The following is a 16,484-nucleotide window of genomic DNA, read 5'->3' as shown; positions in this document are numbered from 1 at the left end:
CCAGCTGATAGGACAAACACTAGGATGAGACTGGCTTCTGATTGGGCTAGAACACTTGGTTTGTCCCTACTACGCTTGCGCGGAAGTCCGGCGGATTTTTGTTTAAGTTTAAAACTGAACCACTTTTGATCCAACCGGTGAAATAACTTGGAGTCTTTAGACCAGTTGCGCTACATTGTCCGTGCGGTTTGAGTTTGTTCGTCAGAGACGAATTCGATCAGTGGCGGAAGTTTAATAACGGTAAGTTTAGTCGAAACGGTTTTGCTAGGTTGAAATCATCAAGTTTCTGCTATTATTAGCACAGTTAGCAACATTAGGTACGCGGAGTTGTAATTTCAACGTGTAAATGGAAAACTGCAGGTCACTGTAATGTAAGTTAGAGAAATACGCTGAACTACACCTCGGTATATTTTAGTTAAAGCCAAGTATTAGTAATCAAACACGAGATAAGTAAATTATCCATTATCTGTATAAGTCGCGGAAGTAATTGTAACTAACATTGTTGCACACTGCTGGCTATGTTTAAGAAGTGATGGTGTATAAAAACTTCTTTCAGGTTATTTTTTTAAAGCGGGTCTTCATGTCCATCTGAAGATGTTCGTCATAAAGACTCCACTGAAAGAGTCCAAGCGGAAATCTGCTGCTGCATCAAAGATCAAAAACAAGATCATCAGTGAGTGGTTGGGCAGTTTGTTTTGTGATTCTCTAAACACAAAATGTTAGTTTATCCTGATACCAAAAATGAATTTGTCTTCTTTGTCTCTGTCTGACCCCACCAGATAGCTCCTCCTTCTTCAAAGTATCACTAAAAAACAATAACAAAGCTTTAGCTTATGCTTTGGAGGCTCAGAGGAACAGAAGCCGGCAGCTGGAGATGGAGGTCATGTCTTTGCAGAAACAAGTGGGGGCTCTGTCTTTTGAACTGGCCACTAGAAGATACAAACACAAGAAACTAGTGGGTTTGCTAAGATTTACAGCAGTAAACATTCATTTTGGCTTAATTATTGATCATCTTATTTGCTATTGCAGCTCCTGGTCTTAAATACCCTGCACAGTACCACTCTGCAGCACTGTGAGACCATGGCAGAGCTGCTTTCTGACGGTGTAAGGGTTTCTCTTAATACTTTGTGTCATTGTTTAAGGAAATGTACTCGGGCCAGCGTGTTAAGATTAGATGATTACTAAAAAATACTTATGCCACCATTTTTTTCTTACAGGATTTTCCCAAAGTCTCAGATGACTGCGGACCCTCATCTGGTGACGATGACAGAGAAAGTCCTGTAGCTGCAAAGTAAGAGAATGCATTCCTGTATGTTTAGGTCCTTTTTTGGTTTACATATCTAATACTTTTTTCCTTTCCATCTTGTGGTTTCATCCCATTTTAGTCCTCCACATCAGGTACCACTGGAGCCAGAAGTCTCAAATAATTTGTCGTGTCCCATCAAAAACGTAACAGCGGACTTGCCTGAAAAAAACACCAGTGAGGATGTTGTCTGTTTACAGAGCAGACACAGAAAGTCCACTGGTGTTTGGAATGGTATGAGAGGAGAAGCTTTTGCATTTTGCTAAATGTTTGATCATTCTTTCCTATGAGACTGATGTTGCACCTTTAACTTATTTGTTTTTCTCAGGTAACACAGCGAGTGAGAAAAGGCGTTCCAGCCAGTGTTTACAAGCTGTCCACACAGGACCCTCCTGTCTGTCCAGCACCCTGAGAGATGAAGTGGAGAGGCTGTCTGTGAGGTTTTCTCAGTCCAGTTTTGATGTGAAGTCTGTCCTCTGTCTTCAGAGCACTCAGACACGGGCACCCTCCCTGTCTGAGGTCCAGACCCCACTCACTGGCTCCACTATGGAACCAGAATCACAGTCTGATAACAACCAAGAGAAGACTTTGGTTCTGAACACAACAATGGAGATCACACAAAGTGATTCTATGGAGATAGTTGCTGTGGAAACCAAAGCAAAAAAAACTGGCCAGTGTAAGCCAAAAAGCAAGAAGAAAAAGGAACAAGTGTGCAAGTCTGGTGAAGATGTGCAGAGGTCTTTTACATCTAAGCTGAATGAGAGTAGAGATCCGATGGTTCCTGAGCTTCAGTTGCCCAAAACACAGTGCAGGGATGGTACTACATCTCGCATTCCCAAACTGGGCAAAAATCAGAACGCTCCAAAGGACAAGTCCAAACCTCATGACCACACCAACTCCTGTGACATTTCTGTCACACCTGTCTTATTAGATTGTTTCACCGATTCACAAAACAAATCCGTAAAATGCTTAAATACAGCAGGGGAGGATACTGAAGAGCAACCTAGATCCACCGTCACATGCAGAAGGTTGAAACCTAAAAGCACAAGGCGGTTGTCAATTAGCAGAAAAACATTTGTCGTTTTTCCATCCCCTGAAAGCATGAGCAGTCCAACCAAACTGGAGCAGGATGACAAAGTACAAGGAGAATCTCAGGAAAGTGATAAAGCACACAAACATCCAGATGACATCCTGTTCTATGCAGATGAGGTGGAGCAGCCAGAGTCAGAGGAGGTCCGAAAAGTCAGAAGAAAATCTAAATCAAAATGCAGAGGGACATTTGTCATCTCTGTTCTCAGGGACAGCATTTCCTCAAGCACAGTGTCACCAGAACCGAACCTGATGTCTCACAGGGGATCAGTCAGGGAGGCGGACACTGTGGATGAAACCATCATTGGACCACCATCGGAGTCTTATGAGTCTTATCCACACACAGAGACACGGAGCTCCTGGAAGCGTCCTCGGTTGACTGAGGAATCTAACAGCGATGACAAATGTGAAACACTTCTTCTGGACCAGCACACAGAGCTTCACGAGAGAAAGAAATCCAGAAAAGAAACAAGACGATCCAGCAAGAAGAAATCAGTGATACAAGAGGGGTGTGACAACCTTTTCAACAGCAAGAAGAAGAAGAAGATGAAGCGCAGCCATAGCAGCAGAGAATTCAGGCCTGAGAACGAAACCTTCCCTTCTTACAGCGATGACGCTGTGCATCAGAACCTGGGAGACCTGCTCATGGACGAGGTGCCACCGTGGCACGCTATAAACACCAGCACCACCAATCTCGGGGCTGGCTCTTTATCTCCTTGTCCCCAAAGGGAGACATCTGACAGGGTGGCGGAAGTTGAGGAGTCGGCTGCTGTCACAGCTGAAGCTTTTCCAGGTGTGTTCATTTTGCTTCTTGTGCTTTCGTTCAATGTATTTGGACAAAGTCTTTTTCTTCACTCTCATAATTATCCCACCAATAAAGCATTGTTCTGTTTTATTGTCAGCAGGAAGAGTCCTAACAACCGTCACTAACACTGTGACAACCCCGGATAGTCAAAACAAAGGGAGGACTAGGAGGCGTGGCGTCGTTGTCAGCTACAAGGAGCCGTCCATCAACAGGTGAGGGCATGTTGTCTGTGAGACTGTAAACACAGGAGCATAAAGCAGACGCACACTCACTGTATTTATGTTTTCAAACAGCAAAATCAGACGAGGAGATCAGTTTACCGACTGCATGTTCCTGAGCTCTCCCGTCTTTAAGGACAAGAAGAAGAAGAAGAAGCTGCAGAAGAAGACTACCAGCAAGTTGGAGACTTCTGTTTTAGTGGACTGATTTTTATTTGTATTTTTTTAATTGTATTTTAAATAGTTTCCTTTAAAGACCAATAAAGGTATTTGCTGGTAAGCTCATTTTAAAGGTTGCACTGGAAAGTGCAAATGTTATTGTTTTTACCAGCTAAAGTTACTGCTGTACAAAATCCTTACCCTTGAATTAATTTAAATTGATCAGTAGTAAATACAAGCATGGCTCAGTCGATTTTTTTTTTTTTTTTTTTTTTTTTTTTATGTATTGTTCATTTCCTTCTTCCAGCTTCTCAAATGTTGGTGCAGTCCATTCATTCATCCATACTAATAATATTAATCTAATTGTTCCCTGTTAACATTTTCCTTGTTGTAATAATAAACTTTGATTAGATATCATTGGGTTTATTATCAGACTTTCTTTTAACCCCTGCTCAGGCGTGCCGGTGTCGGTTTGTAATGTACTGGTGTAACCCTGGCTCCACGGTAATGCACAGAGATTGACAGGAGGTCGGCTGTAAATTATTCAGTCCGCTCTGTTCACCTGAGACTTGTTCTCCACATCACCCTATAAGGCCGTGCTGTCCAGGACGGGTTCACAGATTCAGTGTAGCACAGCTTCAGCTGCAACTGTAACAGCATCTGGTGAGTGCAGATGTTGTGTTTTCCTTTGTTTTAAATGTCTTTGTTGCACAAGACAGAAGCGTCCTGTGCTGGTTCTGTTCCTCATTTGCCATTGTTTACAAATTATGTGTTTAGACTCATCTTTCTTATTTGTTGTTGCTCGTCTGTGTGAGTCCTAATAGGTGTTGGGTTCATGTCCAGCTGACATCACACCGCAGTTAAAGTCTGTTATGCAAGCTTGAATCCCTGTCTTAGGAGATACAGTCAGAGATCCTCTACACAGAACCTGTTCACTCTGCAGATGCCGATTTATGTGCTGCTGCCTCAGTCCTGACTAGCTAGCTTAAAGCATGCAATTATTCATTGATTTATTTTAATTAACCTTAAAGGAGAATAACCAGGAACTCTGCCTATGTAATGGTGCCAAATTTGGGCCAGAGGGACTGAAAAACTAATTTCTTGAATGTAGTCTGCATGATGTCCCTCATAAGAAGGTGGCAGAAGAAATTGTCTGGAATGTGGAATTATCAGGATATACGGTAAAAGTTATTTCATAAAGTCTGGTCAAAACTGTTCTTTTTTGTTTAAATAGATGAATATATGCAGTCGTGACATACATCCCAAGGATAATTTAAGTAAATGGGATAAACTTGACTGCAGTTTAAAGCTTCAGCTGAGTGATACTGAATTAATTTAATATTAAATCTACAAGTTGTTATTTGTGCAAATGGTCAAGAGGCTGTAATACCTTCAATGTTTCAGTGTGTGCTAAGAAATGAGATGTTTGTTCTGCCGTATTTTATTTAGAAAATGGAGGCGAAGCAGCTGAAAAGAGATGTGCAGGCGCTCATGTGAGTGGATGATGAAACCTCAGACACTGGTGAAAAGTGCAGTTTGAAATGTTAACCGAGGCAAATGTCTTTTTTTTTCTAGTGGTGATTACATTGGACAGAAACTCAGAGAAATCTCCTTTGATCCAAAGGGGAGGGGGAGCTCCACCATGCTGGATGACCTGGTAACCACACACACACACACTCACAAAACTGATGGACAGTGTTCTGTGTCTGATGGACTCAGTAGATTTTGTCCTTACAGGCCCACTATGATCTTGCCATTAGTGTGGCTCTGTGGTGGTTGGACAAGGAAGGAGGACGGGCCGTGGTTGACAGGGACATCATGTAAGCTGTAGACTGGTAAACTGAAGTTGAATTTAAACGTATTATGATTTCACAGTCGCATATAGACTTTGCTGACATCTGTGATTTTGTAAACAAAAAAAGATTTGACATGTTTTATCCATAAAGTTGTTGTAACTCAAGCTTTCTGCCACAGTGGAGCAACGTGCAGCGCAGGAAGTGCTCAGTATCCTAATCGTTTGGAACGGGAGGCCATGATCCTGTCGTCCTTTGCTGGGATCATTATGGTAAGTAAAATTGTAACTTTTATTTAATAACACATGTAGACAAATGCGTCTACATAGCTGGAGGGTCCATGTGTCTGGAAGTCTGAAAAACGGTGAGTGTTGTGAAGAGCAGGCCCAGGGGAGGAGCTTGGCCTGACCAAGTCACACTGAGCAGGCATAACTTTATGACCACTGCGTAATGTTTTATTTGTCCCCCTCTTGCTGCCCAGACAGCCCTGACCCATCAAGGCATGGACTCTATACTACTAAATGTGTGGACTAAATGTGTGCTGTGGTATCTGGCTCCAAGATGTTAGCAGCAGGTTTAAGTCCTGTAAGTTGCGAGGGTCCATGAATCAGACATATTTGACCATCCCACAGATGCTCAATTGGATCGAGAGCAGGGGCATTTGCAGGCCAACAGCTCAAGTTTGTTGTCATGCTCCTCAAACCAGTCCTAAACCAATTGCTTTATCCTGCTTCCTTGCCGTTACATTCCAACAGTGTGCATGTCTTTTATGCCCAGAGAACGGTTATGGTTCTGTGGCCTGTATAAGGGAGGTGGATGAACATTTACAGCCTTACCTTGCCTTTATCATGCGCGCTCAAATGTTCAAAATAGAACTGGCCCTCCCTCTTCATTGTACAGCCTTCTTGTCGGACTCCACTACAGTACTTACCTGGATTCACTCAGAAACCTGTTGCTACTTAATCTTTGTGGCTAACTGGATTTGTTGTTGGACTGGAAGTATGTGTCCTCCTGCTTGAATCCAACCGATGATGAAAGAAGCTACAGTTGCTGGTAGGTCCCTAGGTCTGGGCCACAGGACCGTCCTTTTTATACCTGCCACCAGATCAGTGGCCCATGCAGCCTCCCAGAGCTCTGGAGGAAGTCATCTGTGAGTTACGGAAATGTATCTGAGTGTTTCCTCTTTTCAATGAGGGCTGTAAGCTTGTTAGCATGAGCAGATTGTTCAGAGTATCTGTGTTTGTGTTTGCTTCCTCCTCCAGAGCAGCCTGCCTGTGGAGGAGATTCTGGCTCTGTACAGCTGTAAACCAGCTGCTTCATTCCCCAGCCACCAGTCTGAAGTACAAAGAGTTCAATGTTTTTGTTTTGTTTTATTTTTGCTTGAATAGAAAAGTTAAAGTGTTTTTCTTCTTTTAACCTCAGGGCTCAATCGTTCACCCTGTCACTCTGTCCTACCATCCGTTTGCTATGCTAAGATCTTACAAGGCTGTGCAGCACTCCAAGGAGCACAGTGAGTCTGTCCTGTAACCGTCTAATCAATGTACTCAAGTACAGTAAGACCCTGCTCTTCATTCTGTTGTCCCCTCTCAGGCTGCCCCAATCCCCTAACCCCTTTAAAAAACTGCTCTCACAGATCAGAAGTTAAAAAGATGGTTGTCTGAGCGGGCGAAAATAAGCGTGCCGCCCGGGCAGGTTGCAGTGCGATCCCCATCTTCATCTTCCTCCTCGTCTCAGTCCTTCCTCAGTGTGAGTACACACAGTGTATCCTCTCATCTGCTGCTCCTTTAATAATGCATGAAAGTCCTCTGCAGCCACCTTGTGGTTTTACATAAAACTGCCCTCTGTTTGTCTTCCAGGACAGCACTGATTATCACCAGGAAAGAACTGAACACTATGAGGGTTCACAAGAGTCTCTGCAGGACTGAGACCACCTTCAGCAGCTCCTCTCAGTTCCTCTCCTTCTCTTTTTACTTTGTACTGATTTTAAAGTGATGCAACATTATAATTACTACATCATCAGAGTATTTTACTGAATTGTTACTGTTGAGCATTGGATTATCAATGCTGATCTATGTGGCAATTATATGGGTATATAGAAATGACATGTTTTGTGTGATTTTTTTTTCAGCTTCAAATCCAACCATCTTTATGAAGTAGCCCCCCCGGGAGCTTTTATTTTGAAAGCATCATCCTTATTTGGTCTCAGAACCACCTCACATGGCTTCTCTCAGTATGAATGAACACTCCTGGATTGCTGAACTTCCATTTTCTTTGTATTTGTGGTGTTAATTTTTAGAATTCATGAAACACGCCTTTGTTTACATCACCTCCAATATAATAAAACCTGATGACACTCTGTGCTCAAAGCAGCAAAAAAGCTCAATAGTAGTGCTGCTTTAAGCCCATCATCAGCAGGAAATCAGGCTGCGGTTGTGCACCTGGTGAGAATGCCAGAATCCCTTTGAAAGATAACCAGTTGTGGCAAGGGAAGACTCTCCTGTGGCATCTGGAACTACTCCAGTGCAGTGCCAGATGGGAGACTTAATCTCTCCAGGGAGGCCAGGATCAACCTCAGGGCTTCCACCCTGGTGAAAATCCTCCCCGAAGACAGTCTAATCTAATCTAATCTAATCCTAAATTGTGCCATCATCCATATAAAGAGCACACGACACATTTATTTGAGGTTGTAGTTTTACCAGTCTTCACACTTTGAACAAATGGTTAACGCTGGTTTGTGATGACCTCTGACATTCTGCCTGTAAAGATTAATCTCCTTGATGACGGATTAGCGGATAAACACGACTCTGATGTCCATATCAATAAAGAGGGCATGGTGGGTCAGTAATTTGCCTGGTGGGACTTTTGCACTGATGATTCAGGGATTTCTGCTCTATGCCCAGGATCAAGAATTTTGGCAGCAATGCCAGCGTGTTAAATCCCCACTCATTGAAAAAACAGCTAAAGGGGGATCTGCTAACCCTTTGATTGAGGTTTATATATCGGGGCGGCAGTCCTGCTTTATGAGACCAACCATTCTCCATAGTGTAGGTGACTGGCTCCAGCTCTCTTTGCAGGATGAGTAGTAAGGTAAGAGACTGTTTTCATCCACTGGGTCCGCTGTTGGTCTCATCATTCATTTCACTGACCACGATGAAGTTCTGACTCTCCTCCTTCTCATCTTCATCAGATCATATTCTATGAGGACAGGAACTTCCAGGGCCGCTCCTATGAGTGCGACACCGACTGCCCTGACATGCACCCCCACTTCAGCCGCTGCAACTCCATCAAGGTGGAGAGTGGCTGCTGGGTGCTGTACGAGAAGCCTAATTACACCGGCTACCAGTACGTTCTGACCCGGGGGGAGTACCCAGACTACCAGCGCTGGATGGGCTACAACGACACCATCCGCTCATGCAGAACCTTCTCCTATGTGAGTAAATACATCTCTGCAGGAAGACTGAGCTTTGTTTGGTGTAACATCATAAAAATATTTTTGTAAACCTGACTGATCTATTTAATTTGTGTTTATTATTTTTGTGTAGATTTTTTTCTTATTCTAATTTGTATATTTTTCTAATGTGTTGTTTTGTTATTTTATGTTTATTTAAACCTTTTGATTAGATTCTTTTTGAAGTTTGTATTGTTTACCCAATTTGAATTATTCTGTCTTTAAATGGGCGACCTTTTGAGGAATTGATGATAATCAAAATCACTGACAGATTCAATCAGATGAACATTTTATTTATTCATAATAATATTGAATAAATCACCTCCACAGTCACGCACATACTTTTTCTTTGTTGACTTTCCTCAGACCAGTGAGGGGCCCTACCGCATGCGCATCTATGAGCGCCCCAACTTCCAGGGTCAGATGATGGAGTTCAGCGACGACTGCGAGTCCGTGCAGGATCATTTCCGCAGCCGTGACATCTACTCCGCCAACGTCATGGATGGCTACTGGACCCTCTACGAGCATCCCAACTACCGCGGCCGGCAGTATTTCATGAGACCTGGGGAGTACCGCAAGTTCAGCGACTGGGGGGCCACCTGTGCCACCACCGGCTCCTTCCGCAGAATCACAGAGTTTTAATCATTGAGTTTATTCACATTTCACCAAAAAACTTCTTTAGACTGCTGGTAATGTTCAGAAAATAAGGCCCTGTATATCCACATGGTATTGTTATAAATAACTTAATAAATGGAGCTACTGTAAACTGTTTTCTCTGCCTGTGAATAAATGTTGTGGTCCTGAGAGCTGAACTAAAACATACATTTTTGTGCCATGGGAACACTGCACAACAAATTTCATTTAGCCTGATTCCAATCCTTTTGTGCTGGTAAAATGAAACCTATTGTCATTTTTTAAAAGTGACCAAAAACTGACTTCTACATTTTTACTCCCCTTTGATAACATTAGATAATTACACAGCTGTCAGCTTTATTCTGCATCACAAAAATAATGTAGGATGGTACAATCCTTGTCTGTGAGAAACATTCAGACAGGTTTGTTCCATATCTTATTCTCTCAACACCAGGAAATCCTTCCCCCCCTGTGTTTCCACAGTCCTTCAGCTTCTTCTGATTTGATTTAACCATTTACAACAACACAAGACTGTGTGAGAGAGCTCAGTGGTGACTGTTCCAGCAGCCCGCCAGGTTGTGGCTCTTGCTGGAAGCTAAACAGTGTCTGTTAACCCAAACAAACAGAAGTGGGAAGACTCCTGTAGAGTCTCTGCTGACACCAGGCCTCATCTGAATAACAACACACACAGCAGCACCGACTCCCACAGGGTAATGTATAAAAACATGGTAGTCACATTTAGGGCTTGAACACACAGGAATTTGGTTTGAGCAGCAGCACCGACCATGATGGGGAAGGTTTGTAGGTGTGTTGTACATTTCAGGCTGTCCGTGGGTCGTTATGATGAAATAAACTGACGGGGTGTCTTCTTCTGCTCTGTCAGATCATCTTCTACGAGAACAAGAACTTTGGAGGCCGTTACTATGAGTGCATGAGCGACTGCTCTGACCTGCACTCCATGTTTGAGCGCTGCCGGTCCATCCGGGTGGAGAGCGGCATGTTCATGATCTATGACAGGCCCAGCTACATGGGAAACCAGTACTTCATGAAGAGGGGAGAGTATTCGGATTACATGGGCATGACTGGCATGAACGACTGCGTCAGATCCTGTCGTATGATCCCTATGGTAAGACCTTCTGTAAAATCCATCCACCCATCAGATCCACCACCTCACTGAAAGACTATTATTACTATTTTAAGGTTTTCTTCAACAATAAAGCATGAACAATTATTTCATCCTACTCTCACATCTGTACATATAAAGCTACAGCCAGCAGCTGGTTAGGGTAAGCCTGGTGTGCCAGATGTTTTGTTCCATAGAACAATCATGGAGGATCATCCTGGAAAACGGTGTGTAACAGTCACACTTTTCAAAAGAGGACTCAGAGATCACTGTCTGAAACTGATTTTAACTAAGTAGAATTAATAATATTTAAACTGATGTGTGTGAACGCAATGTGTTGCGCTGGAGCCTGCAGAGACAAAAAAACAAAAAAAAATAGTATTTGACTACACAAGAGGATCAAGTTGCTCCATAACTCTGGAAATTAACATGCGTTGCTGGCAAACCACAGACCAAACATTTACTTCTTGCTGTCAATAACTGCTAGTATTTACTCAGGCGTGTGTACAAATTTTACTTATTAAAATATATTGGAATAGTTTTGATATATTTAAATATGTCAAAACTATTCCCTCCTTTATATGCGAGCAGCAAAGGCTCCAAGCTAGCAGCCATCTTCTTTTTTTCTTGTCTTGAAGCTAAGCTAGGCTAAGCAGCTGCTTGCAGTTGCTTCACGTGTGCTGTGCAGCTCTTCTAATATAAATCTCATCTATCTAAGTCTGTGTATAATGTTGAACTCCTGACTATTGGTGATTTGCCCTTTGACCTCACATCCCCCTCTAGCACGGCAGTAACTTCAGGATGAGGCTGTACGAGCATTTCGACATGGGCGGTCAGATGATGGAGCTGATGGACGACTGCCCCAACCTCATGGACCGTTTCCGCAACTTCAACTTCAACTCCTGCAACGTAATGGATGGCCACTGGCTGCTGTACGAACAGCCCAACTACAGGGGGCGCCACTACTACCTGAGGCCCGGCATGTACAGAAGCTTTAGCGACTGGAGCGGCAACAGCTCCAGGATCGGATCCCTCCGGCGTCTCATGGACCTCTAAAGACAGGAGAACGGTTCTCATGAAATGTCTCCTCTTTGCCTTGTTTCACACGCTGAATAAAATGGCGTCAGTGCTCAAGTGTTTTCACTTTTGTTCTTGCTCTCTGCACTTGGAGGGCACGTTTCCCCAGGAGGACTTGACGGGGTCGTGGCCAGACATCCTGACTCTCATCAGAGGCCTGAATAAAATACTGCAAGTTCTGACACTAGTCACACCCAGACTCAAGCGTTATCTGTTGCTGTTCCAACTCTCAGTGAAGCACAAGAGTGATTCAATCAAACAAGAGAAGCTGAAATGTTTTCTTATACATTTATTTAGGTTTATTAGAAAAATCCACTAAAACATTGTATTTACTAATATCACATGAACCTCATCTGCACATATATCTGACCACCGAGAAGGTCATCTGGTATGATCGATGCCTAATAATTAAAAGAGGATTTTATTATCTATACAATAGATTTCTTTTGGGTTAACTGTCCTGTCCACCAGGGGGCAGCGGTGTATAGTTTAATTTAATGATAGATAGCAACATTTAAAAAGATTAACACACATTTATAGTGCATTATAGAATAATTTAGTTTGATCATATTACTCTGGTTTAAAACTGTATAATATAATTTTAGAACAAGTGTAAATATTATTTAAAAAAAAACAAATATGAAACTTTAGAAGATTGTACATAACCACAGATGTCTTATCGAGAGCTCTGCTTGTGCCACAAATCATCTAATCTCTCTGAGCAGAAGCTGAAAAAATAAAAGCACGTAATCTAAACAAAAACACCATTCAGTGACAACATGAGGCCCATCAGTGCTCACCTGCTTCCACCAAACATCTCTTCAGGACAACACTGTAGCACAAACGCCAAAGATTCCGGCCTGCCATTACAATATGAATGAGACATGCAGAGTCTGCATATCTCATTCACTATATATGTGACAGGTGGGAGTCTTCAATGAGCTGGATGGATCACACAGGGCAAGGCACAGGGCAGACCAACTGGCCATCATGGGGAAGGTAAACATTATAGTCACACAGGGCGGGGGGAGAAGGAGGAGGCAGCAAAACAAAGTTCAGAACAGGCATCTGAGGTCACAATTCAAAATGGAAAAATAGGACCAGTGCATTACTGGTAATTTAACCCATGAAATGCTAAGAAGCAAACAAAGTGCTGTAGCTATGTTCATTTCCATGTTACAGATCATCTTCTATGAGGAAAAGAACTTCTCTGGGTGCCATTTTGAGTGCAGCAGTGACTGTGCTGACCTGATGAGCCATATCAGCTGCTGCAACTCCATCCGGGTGGAGGACGGCTGCTTCATGATCTATGAAAAACCCAACTACAATGGGAACCAGTACTATCTGAAGAGAGGAGAGTATCCCGACTTCCATAACTGGATGGGTGTCAATGACTCCATCAACTCCTGTCGACTTATCCCCATAGTAAGTGTCTGCAAAAACCTGTACACAAAATGTATAGAGCTACATTTTACTAATTGACTGAGAACATGATGTGTTTGGTAGGATGGTAGCTGGCTCATGAATAGGCATCCTCAAAGTCTCTCCAAACTAACTTGCACTTTCAAAATCTGCTGGCCAGATTTGTGTACTTTTTCATTCAGATAAAGTAGTTTTCAATTAGACTTTCACTGTATGTGCCAAATATACACTAATTATACAATGCTGGTGGTTACTCTGCTTTTACATAGTTTACTTTTATAGTTTACTTTTATTTATTTTGTAATCTGGATCAATCTGTCAATTCACCTAAAACAGACACTAGATCGCAAAACCTCTTGTGTTAATGTAAGCAGCTTTATGAAGCTATACGTGAACTTTAAATACTTTATATATCTTAAATGGGAGAATGTTTACACTGTAAACCATCTCAGGTTTGTATCTAAGCATACTAACCCTTGACATGTATTTAGGCACTGAAAGCAAAATCCCTGATTAATATTTTGGTCAATCAGAATTAATTTGCAAGGTCCAAAAGAATCCATTCTGCTTACCTGTCTAAATGTTACAGTACAAATGTCAACCTAATGGTGGCGGTGGAGGAAATGTCAGAGGTAGTCCTGCACATATTTGTTGAACTACTGACACGTGTGTGTGTTCATAAAACTGTTGGTGATCAAAACTGTCTAATCTAAATGTAACTTCAACTAATATATATTGTTACTACTAGTAGTGTTATTATATCCTTGATCAAAGTTCTTCAGTAACATGTGCTCTCATTCAAATCTAGGACTCTGGGTCATTCAACATGCGCCTGTATGAGCGGATTGAGTTTGGCGGACAGATGATGGACCTGGTAGATGACTGCCCCAGCGTCATGGACCGCTTTCACATATGCGACATCTTCTCCTGCAACGTCAAAGAAGGCAACTGGCTCTTTTACGAGCACCCAAACTACTGGGGCAGGGTGTACCTGATCAGGCCCGGAGAGTACAAGAGGTTCAGTGAGTGGGGCGGTCGGAGTGCCAGAGTCGGCTCCATCAGACGCATCCTGGACTATTGAGCTGCTTTGGATGATCCCAGAGCAGCACAGGACTGTGGGAAAAAGGCCTTACGCCTACATCACTATAGATAGCACAACACAACACAACACAACACAACACAACACAAAACAACACACTGTATATGTTTTTGGTCATATTTGATTTAAATATAGTCTAGTGTCCTGAAAAGCTTCTTAAATAATAACCAAAGAACACATTGTTGTGAGGCTGGACTCCCAATCAGGGAGTCCAGCCTCACAACAACACGTCTGTTTTTCATCAAATACACCAAATAAAGTTGTGCAAACTGGAAAACTTCTTAGTCCATTCAGTTGTGAGCAGCACAAAAAGTTTCAACAGCCTAACAGCAGCTTATTAGGGGCATATCTGGGAAAAAAACAACATCAGAGGAGAAAGATGAAACATTGAGAGACATTTTTGCTCTATAAACTTCAGACTTAAATGTCAAAATATTTTTTTTTGTATTTCTCACACATTCATGATGTTATAATCTGGGAATATATTCAAGTTTTTAATCTTTTTAGTTTATTTATTTATTTTTCAAAAATGGTTCTCTGTTATTTTGCTCTTTTTTCCCACTTTAATCAGTGAGTTTGAACCTCACAAAAAAGAAAACGTGATTTTTCAACAATGTCTGGGATATTTTTTTCCTTTTTTTTGTGCAAACCTATGATTTTATAATATCAGAAAATATAAGTGTTGTTTTTTTAACCTTTTTATGCCACCATTCATCTGACCTACATATTTCTATGGAGTTTTGATTAACATGTTTGGTTACTCTTATGTTTCCTCAGGATTTATGTTTCCTCTTCTGTCAACAACAACACAAACAATCCCCTGCATGGTGTCTGATCCAGACGATCCTGTGTTCAGATGATTAAATATCACTTTTATCCTGCTGATGCTGTCTGTGACTCCCCGTCTATCAATGTTTTGTTCTCTGTGCGTTTTCGGGAAGAAATTGTGATGAACATGGAGGAAAGAACAATAACTCATCACACACCAGGAGTCATCTATACATAAACAGATCCCCAACCCGACCCCCCCATCATCTAACATCACTGTGCGGGATATATTTGAATGACAATACTTTATGCTGTGCAATCACACTGCTGCCCTTCCTTTTTTTTCTTTCTTTTTTTTATAAAGCAGATTGGCTTGGCTCACAGACAGCATTGACTGCTTGTACAGTCTGATTCTAACAGAACCATGGGAAAGGTAAAGAAAGCTGAATACTTTGGTCACCCTGTTTATGATCAGGAGTTTCTTCATCTCATCTGTGTGTGTGTGTGTGTAATGTTTGCCTTTATAGATCATATTTTATGAAGACACAAACTTCCAGGGGCGCTCTCATGAGTGCAGCAGCGACTGCGCCGACCTTCACAACTACTTTAACAGATGCAACTCCATCAGGGTGGAGAACGGCTGCTTCATGGTGTATGAGAGGCCCAACTATTTGGGCAACCAATACTACCTGAGGAGAGGGGAGTACTCTGATAACCAGCGCGAGATTGGCCTGAGTGACTGTGTCAGATCCTGCCGTATGATCCCCCAGGTAGGTCATTAAAACTTTTATCTTATCACGCATACTTTTGTTGCAAAAATCAGTAGCAGAAAATGTCCTCACCAATGAAAAAATAAACTCATGGATAGAATTTTTGATCCTGCCAGTACCAAGGCTCCTACAGGATGAGGCTCTATGAGCGCTACGACCTGTCTGGCAAGATGCATGAGCTGGTGGACGACTGCCCAAACCTCCAGGAACATCTCAGTATGTCTGAGTTAAACTCCTGCAAAGTGATGGATGGCCACTGGTTGATGTATGACCAACCCAATTACAAGGGCAAGATGTACTACCTAAGGCCCGGAGAGTACCACAGATACAGTGACTGGGGAGGCGTCAGCCCGAGGATCGGCTCTATCAGGAGGATCCCTGACCTCAGCTGAAGCCGCTTAAATACATCTCAGTGTGACTGTCTGTTTCCTCAATAAACTGCTCAAAAACCATGTTACTCCTGCTACAAAGAGTCGTTGTTATTTCAAAAAACACCCTCCAAAATTTCTTCTTCCAGTTAAACATCACAGATCTACCATCTGGCAACCACAAGCTAAACAATCTATGCTTCTGGTAAGCTTTTATCTCCTCTATCCTTAGGCATACCATACCAAACAATGTCAGGGTTGCCCTTTCCTGGTTTGTGCCCCTGATGGGATTAGCTGTCCTCTGTTGTGGCAGAATTTATCCTTACAATTAAACAGCATATAGAGGGAGTAGCAGTCCAGGCTGTGCACAGTCAGGGACAGGAAGCAGATTCTGGGTGTATCTGAAAGC

General features: G+C 42.4%; 6 protein-coding genes across 10 annotated transcripts; all 6 read left to right on the top strand.

The window, feature by feature from the left end:
• Window positions 1-86: 86 nt before the first annotated feature.
• Window positions 87-3,774, top strand: sgo2 (shugoshin 2). Of its 2 annotated transcripts, none has more exons than XM_028393906.1 (9): window positions 87-240; window positions 557-673; window positions 780-955; window positions 1,030-1,104; window positions 1,218-1,291; window positions 1,386-1,537; window positions 1,632-3,185; window positions 3,298-3,409; window positions 3,491-3,774. In XM_028393906.1, the coding sequence occupies exons 2-9, from the start codon at window positions 595-597 to the stop codon at window positions 3,621-3,623; spliced, it is 2,355 nt and encodes a 784-aa protein (XP_028249707.1). In that variant the 5' UTR covers window positions 87-240; window positions 557-594; the 3' UTR covers window positions 3,624-3,774. The 2 variants fall into 2 exon arrangements, with proteins under 2 accessions (XP_028249707.1, XP_028249706.1); XM_028393905.1 differs by having other exon boundaries at window positions 3,295-3,409.
• A 1,252-nt stretch (window positions 3,775-5,026) lies between these two features.
• On the top strand, window positions 5,027-7,292 carry c9h2orf80 (chromosome 9 C2orf80 homolog). Its single transcript, XM_028433635.1, has 8 exons — window positions 5,027-5,067; window positions 5,150-5,231; window positions 5,312-5,394; window positions 5,549-5,639; window positions 6,630-6,707; window positions 6,790-6,877; window positions 7,001-7,113; window positions 7,224-7,292. Exons 1-8 carry the CDS (start codon window positions 5,027-5,029, stop codon window positions 7,290-7,292), a joined length of 645 nt encoding a protein of 214 aa, XP_028289436.1.
• A 1,147-nt stretch (window positions 7,293-8,439) lies between these two features.
• LOC114426039 (gamma-crystallin M2-like) lies at window positions 8,440-9,457 on the top strand. Its single transcript, XM_028393163.1, has 3 exons — window positions 8,440-8,454; window positions 8,555-8,797; window positions 9,182-9,457. Exons 1-3 carry the CDS (start codon window positions 8,443-8,445, stop codon window positions 9,455-9,457), a joined length of 531 nt encoding a protein of 176 aa, XP_028248964.1. The 5' UTR covers window positions 8,440-8,442.
• Window positions 9,458-10,119: 662 nt separating this feature from the next.
• LOC114425992 (gamma-crystallin S-1-like) lies at window positions 10,120-11,627 on the top strand. 2 transcript variants are annotated; one of them, XM_028393054.1, is made up of 3 exons: window positions 10,120-10,245; window positions 10,332-10,574; window positions 11,355-11,627. In XM_028393054.1, exons 1-3 carry the CDS (start codon window positions 10,234-10,236, stop codon window positions 11,625-11,627), a joined length of 528 nt encoding a protein of 175 aa, XP_028248855.1. In that variant the 5' UTR covers window positions 10,120-10,233. The 2 variants fall into 2 exon arrangements, with proteins under 2 accessions (XP_028248855.1, XP_028248854.1); XM_028393053.1 differs by having other exon boundaries at window positions 10,332-10,586.
• A 1,194-nt stretch (window positions 11,628-12,821) lies between these two features.
• LOC114426238 (gamma-crystallin M2-like) lies at window positions 12,822-14,151 on the top strand. The gene is made up of 2 exons (XM_028393501.1): window positions 12,822-13,073; window positions 13,879-14,151. The coding sequence occupies exons 1-2, from the start codon at window positions 12,822-12,824 to the stop codon at window positions 14,149-14,151; spliced, it is 525 nt and encodes a 174-aa protein (XP_028249302.1).
• A 1,210-nt stretch (window positions 14,152-15,361) lies between these two features.
• On the top strand, window positions 15,362-16,099 carry LOC114425986 (gamma-crystallin M2-like). Of its 3 annotated transcripts, none has more exons than XM_028393036.1 (3): window positions 15,362-15,370; window positions 15,465-15,707; window positions 15,824-16,099. In XM_028393036.1, exons 1-3 carry the CDS (start codon window positions 15,362-15,364, stop codon window positions 16,097-16,099), a joined length of 528 nt encoding a protein of 175 aa, XP_028248837.1. The 3 variants fall into 3 exon arrangements, with proteins under 3 accessions (XP_028248837.1, XP_028248838.1, XP_028248836.1); XM_028393037.1 differs by having other exon boundaries at window positions 15,465-15,711; window positions 15,831-16,099; XM_028393035.1 differs by having other exon boundaries at window positions 15,362-15,379.
• The last annotated feature ends 385 nt before the right edge of the window (window positions 16,100-16,484 follow it).

This window comes from Parambassis ranga, chromosome 21 (assembly GCF_900634625.1).
Source record: "Parambassis ranga chromosome 21, fParRan2.1, whole genome shotgun sequence".
Classification (NCBI taxonomy): Eukaryota; Metazoa; Chordata; class Actinopteri; family Ambassidae; genus Parambassis; species Parambassis ranga.
This window is presented reverse-complemented; position numbering and strand designations above follow the sequence as displayed.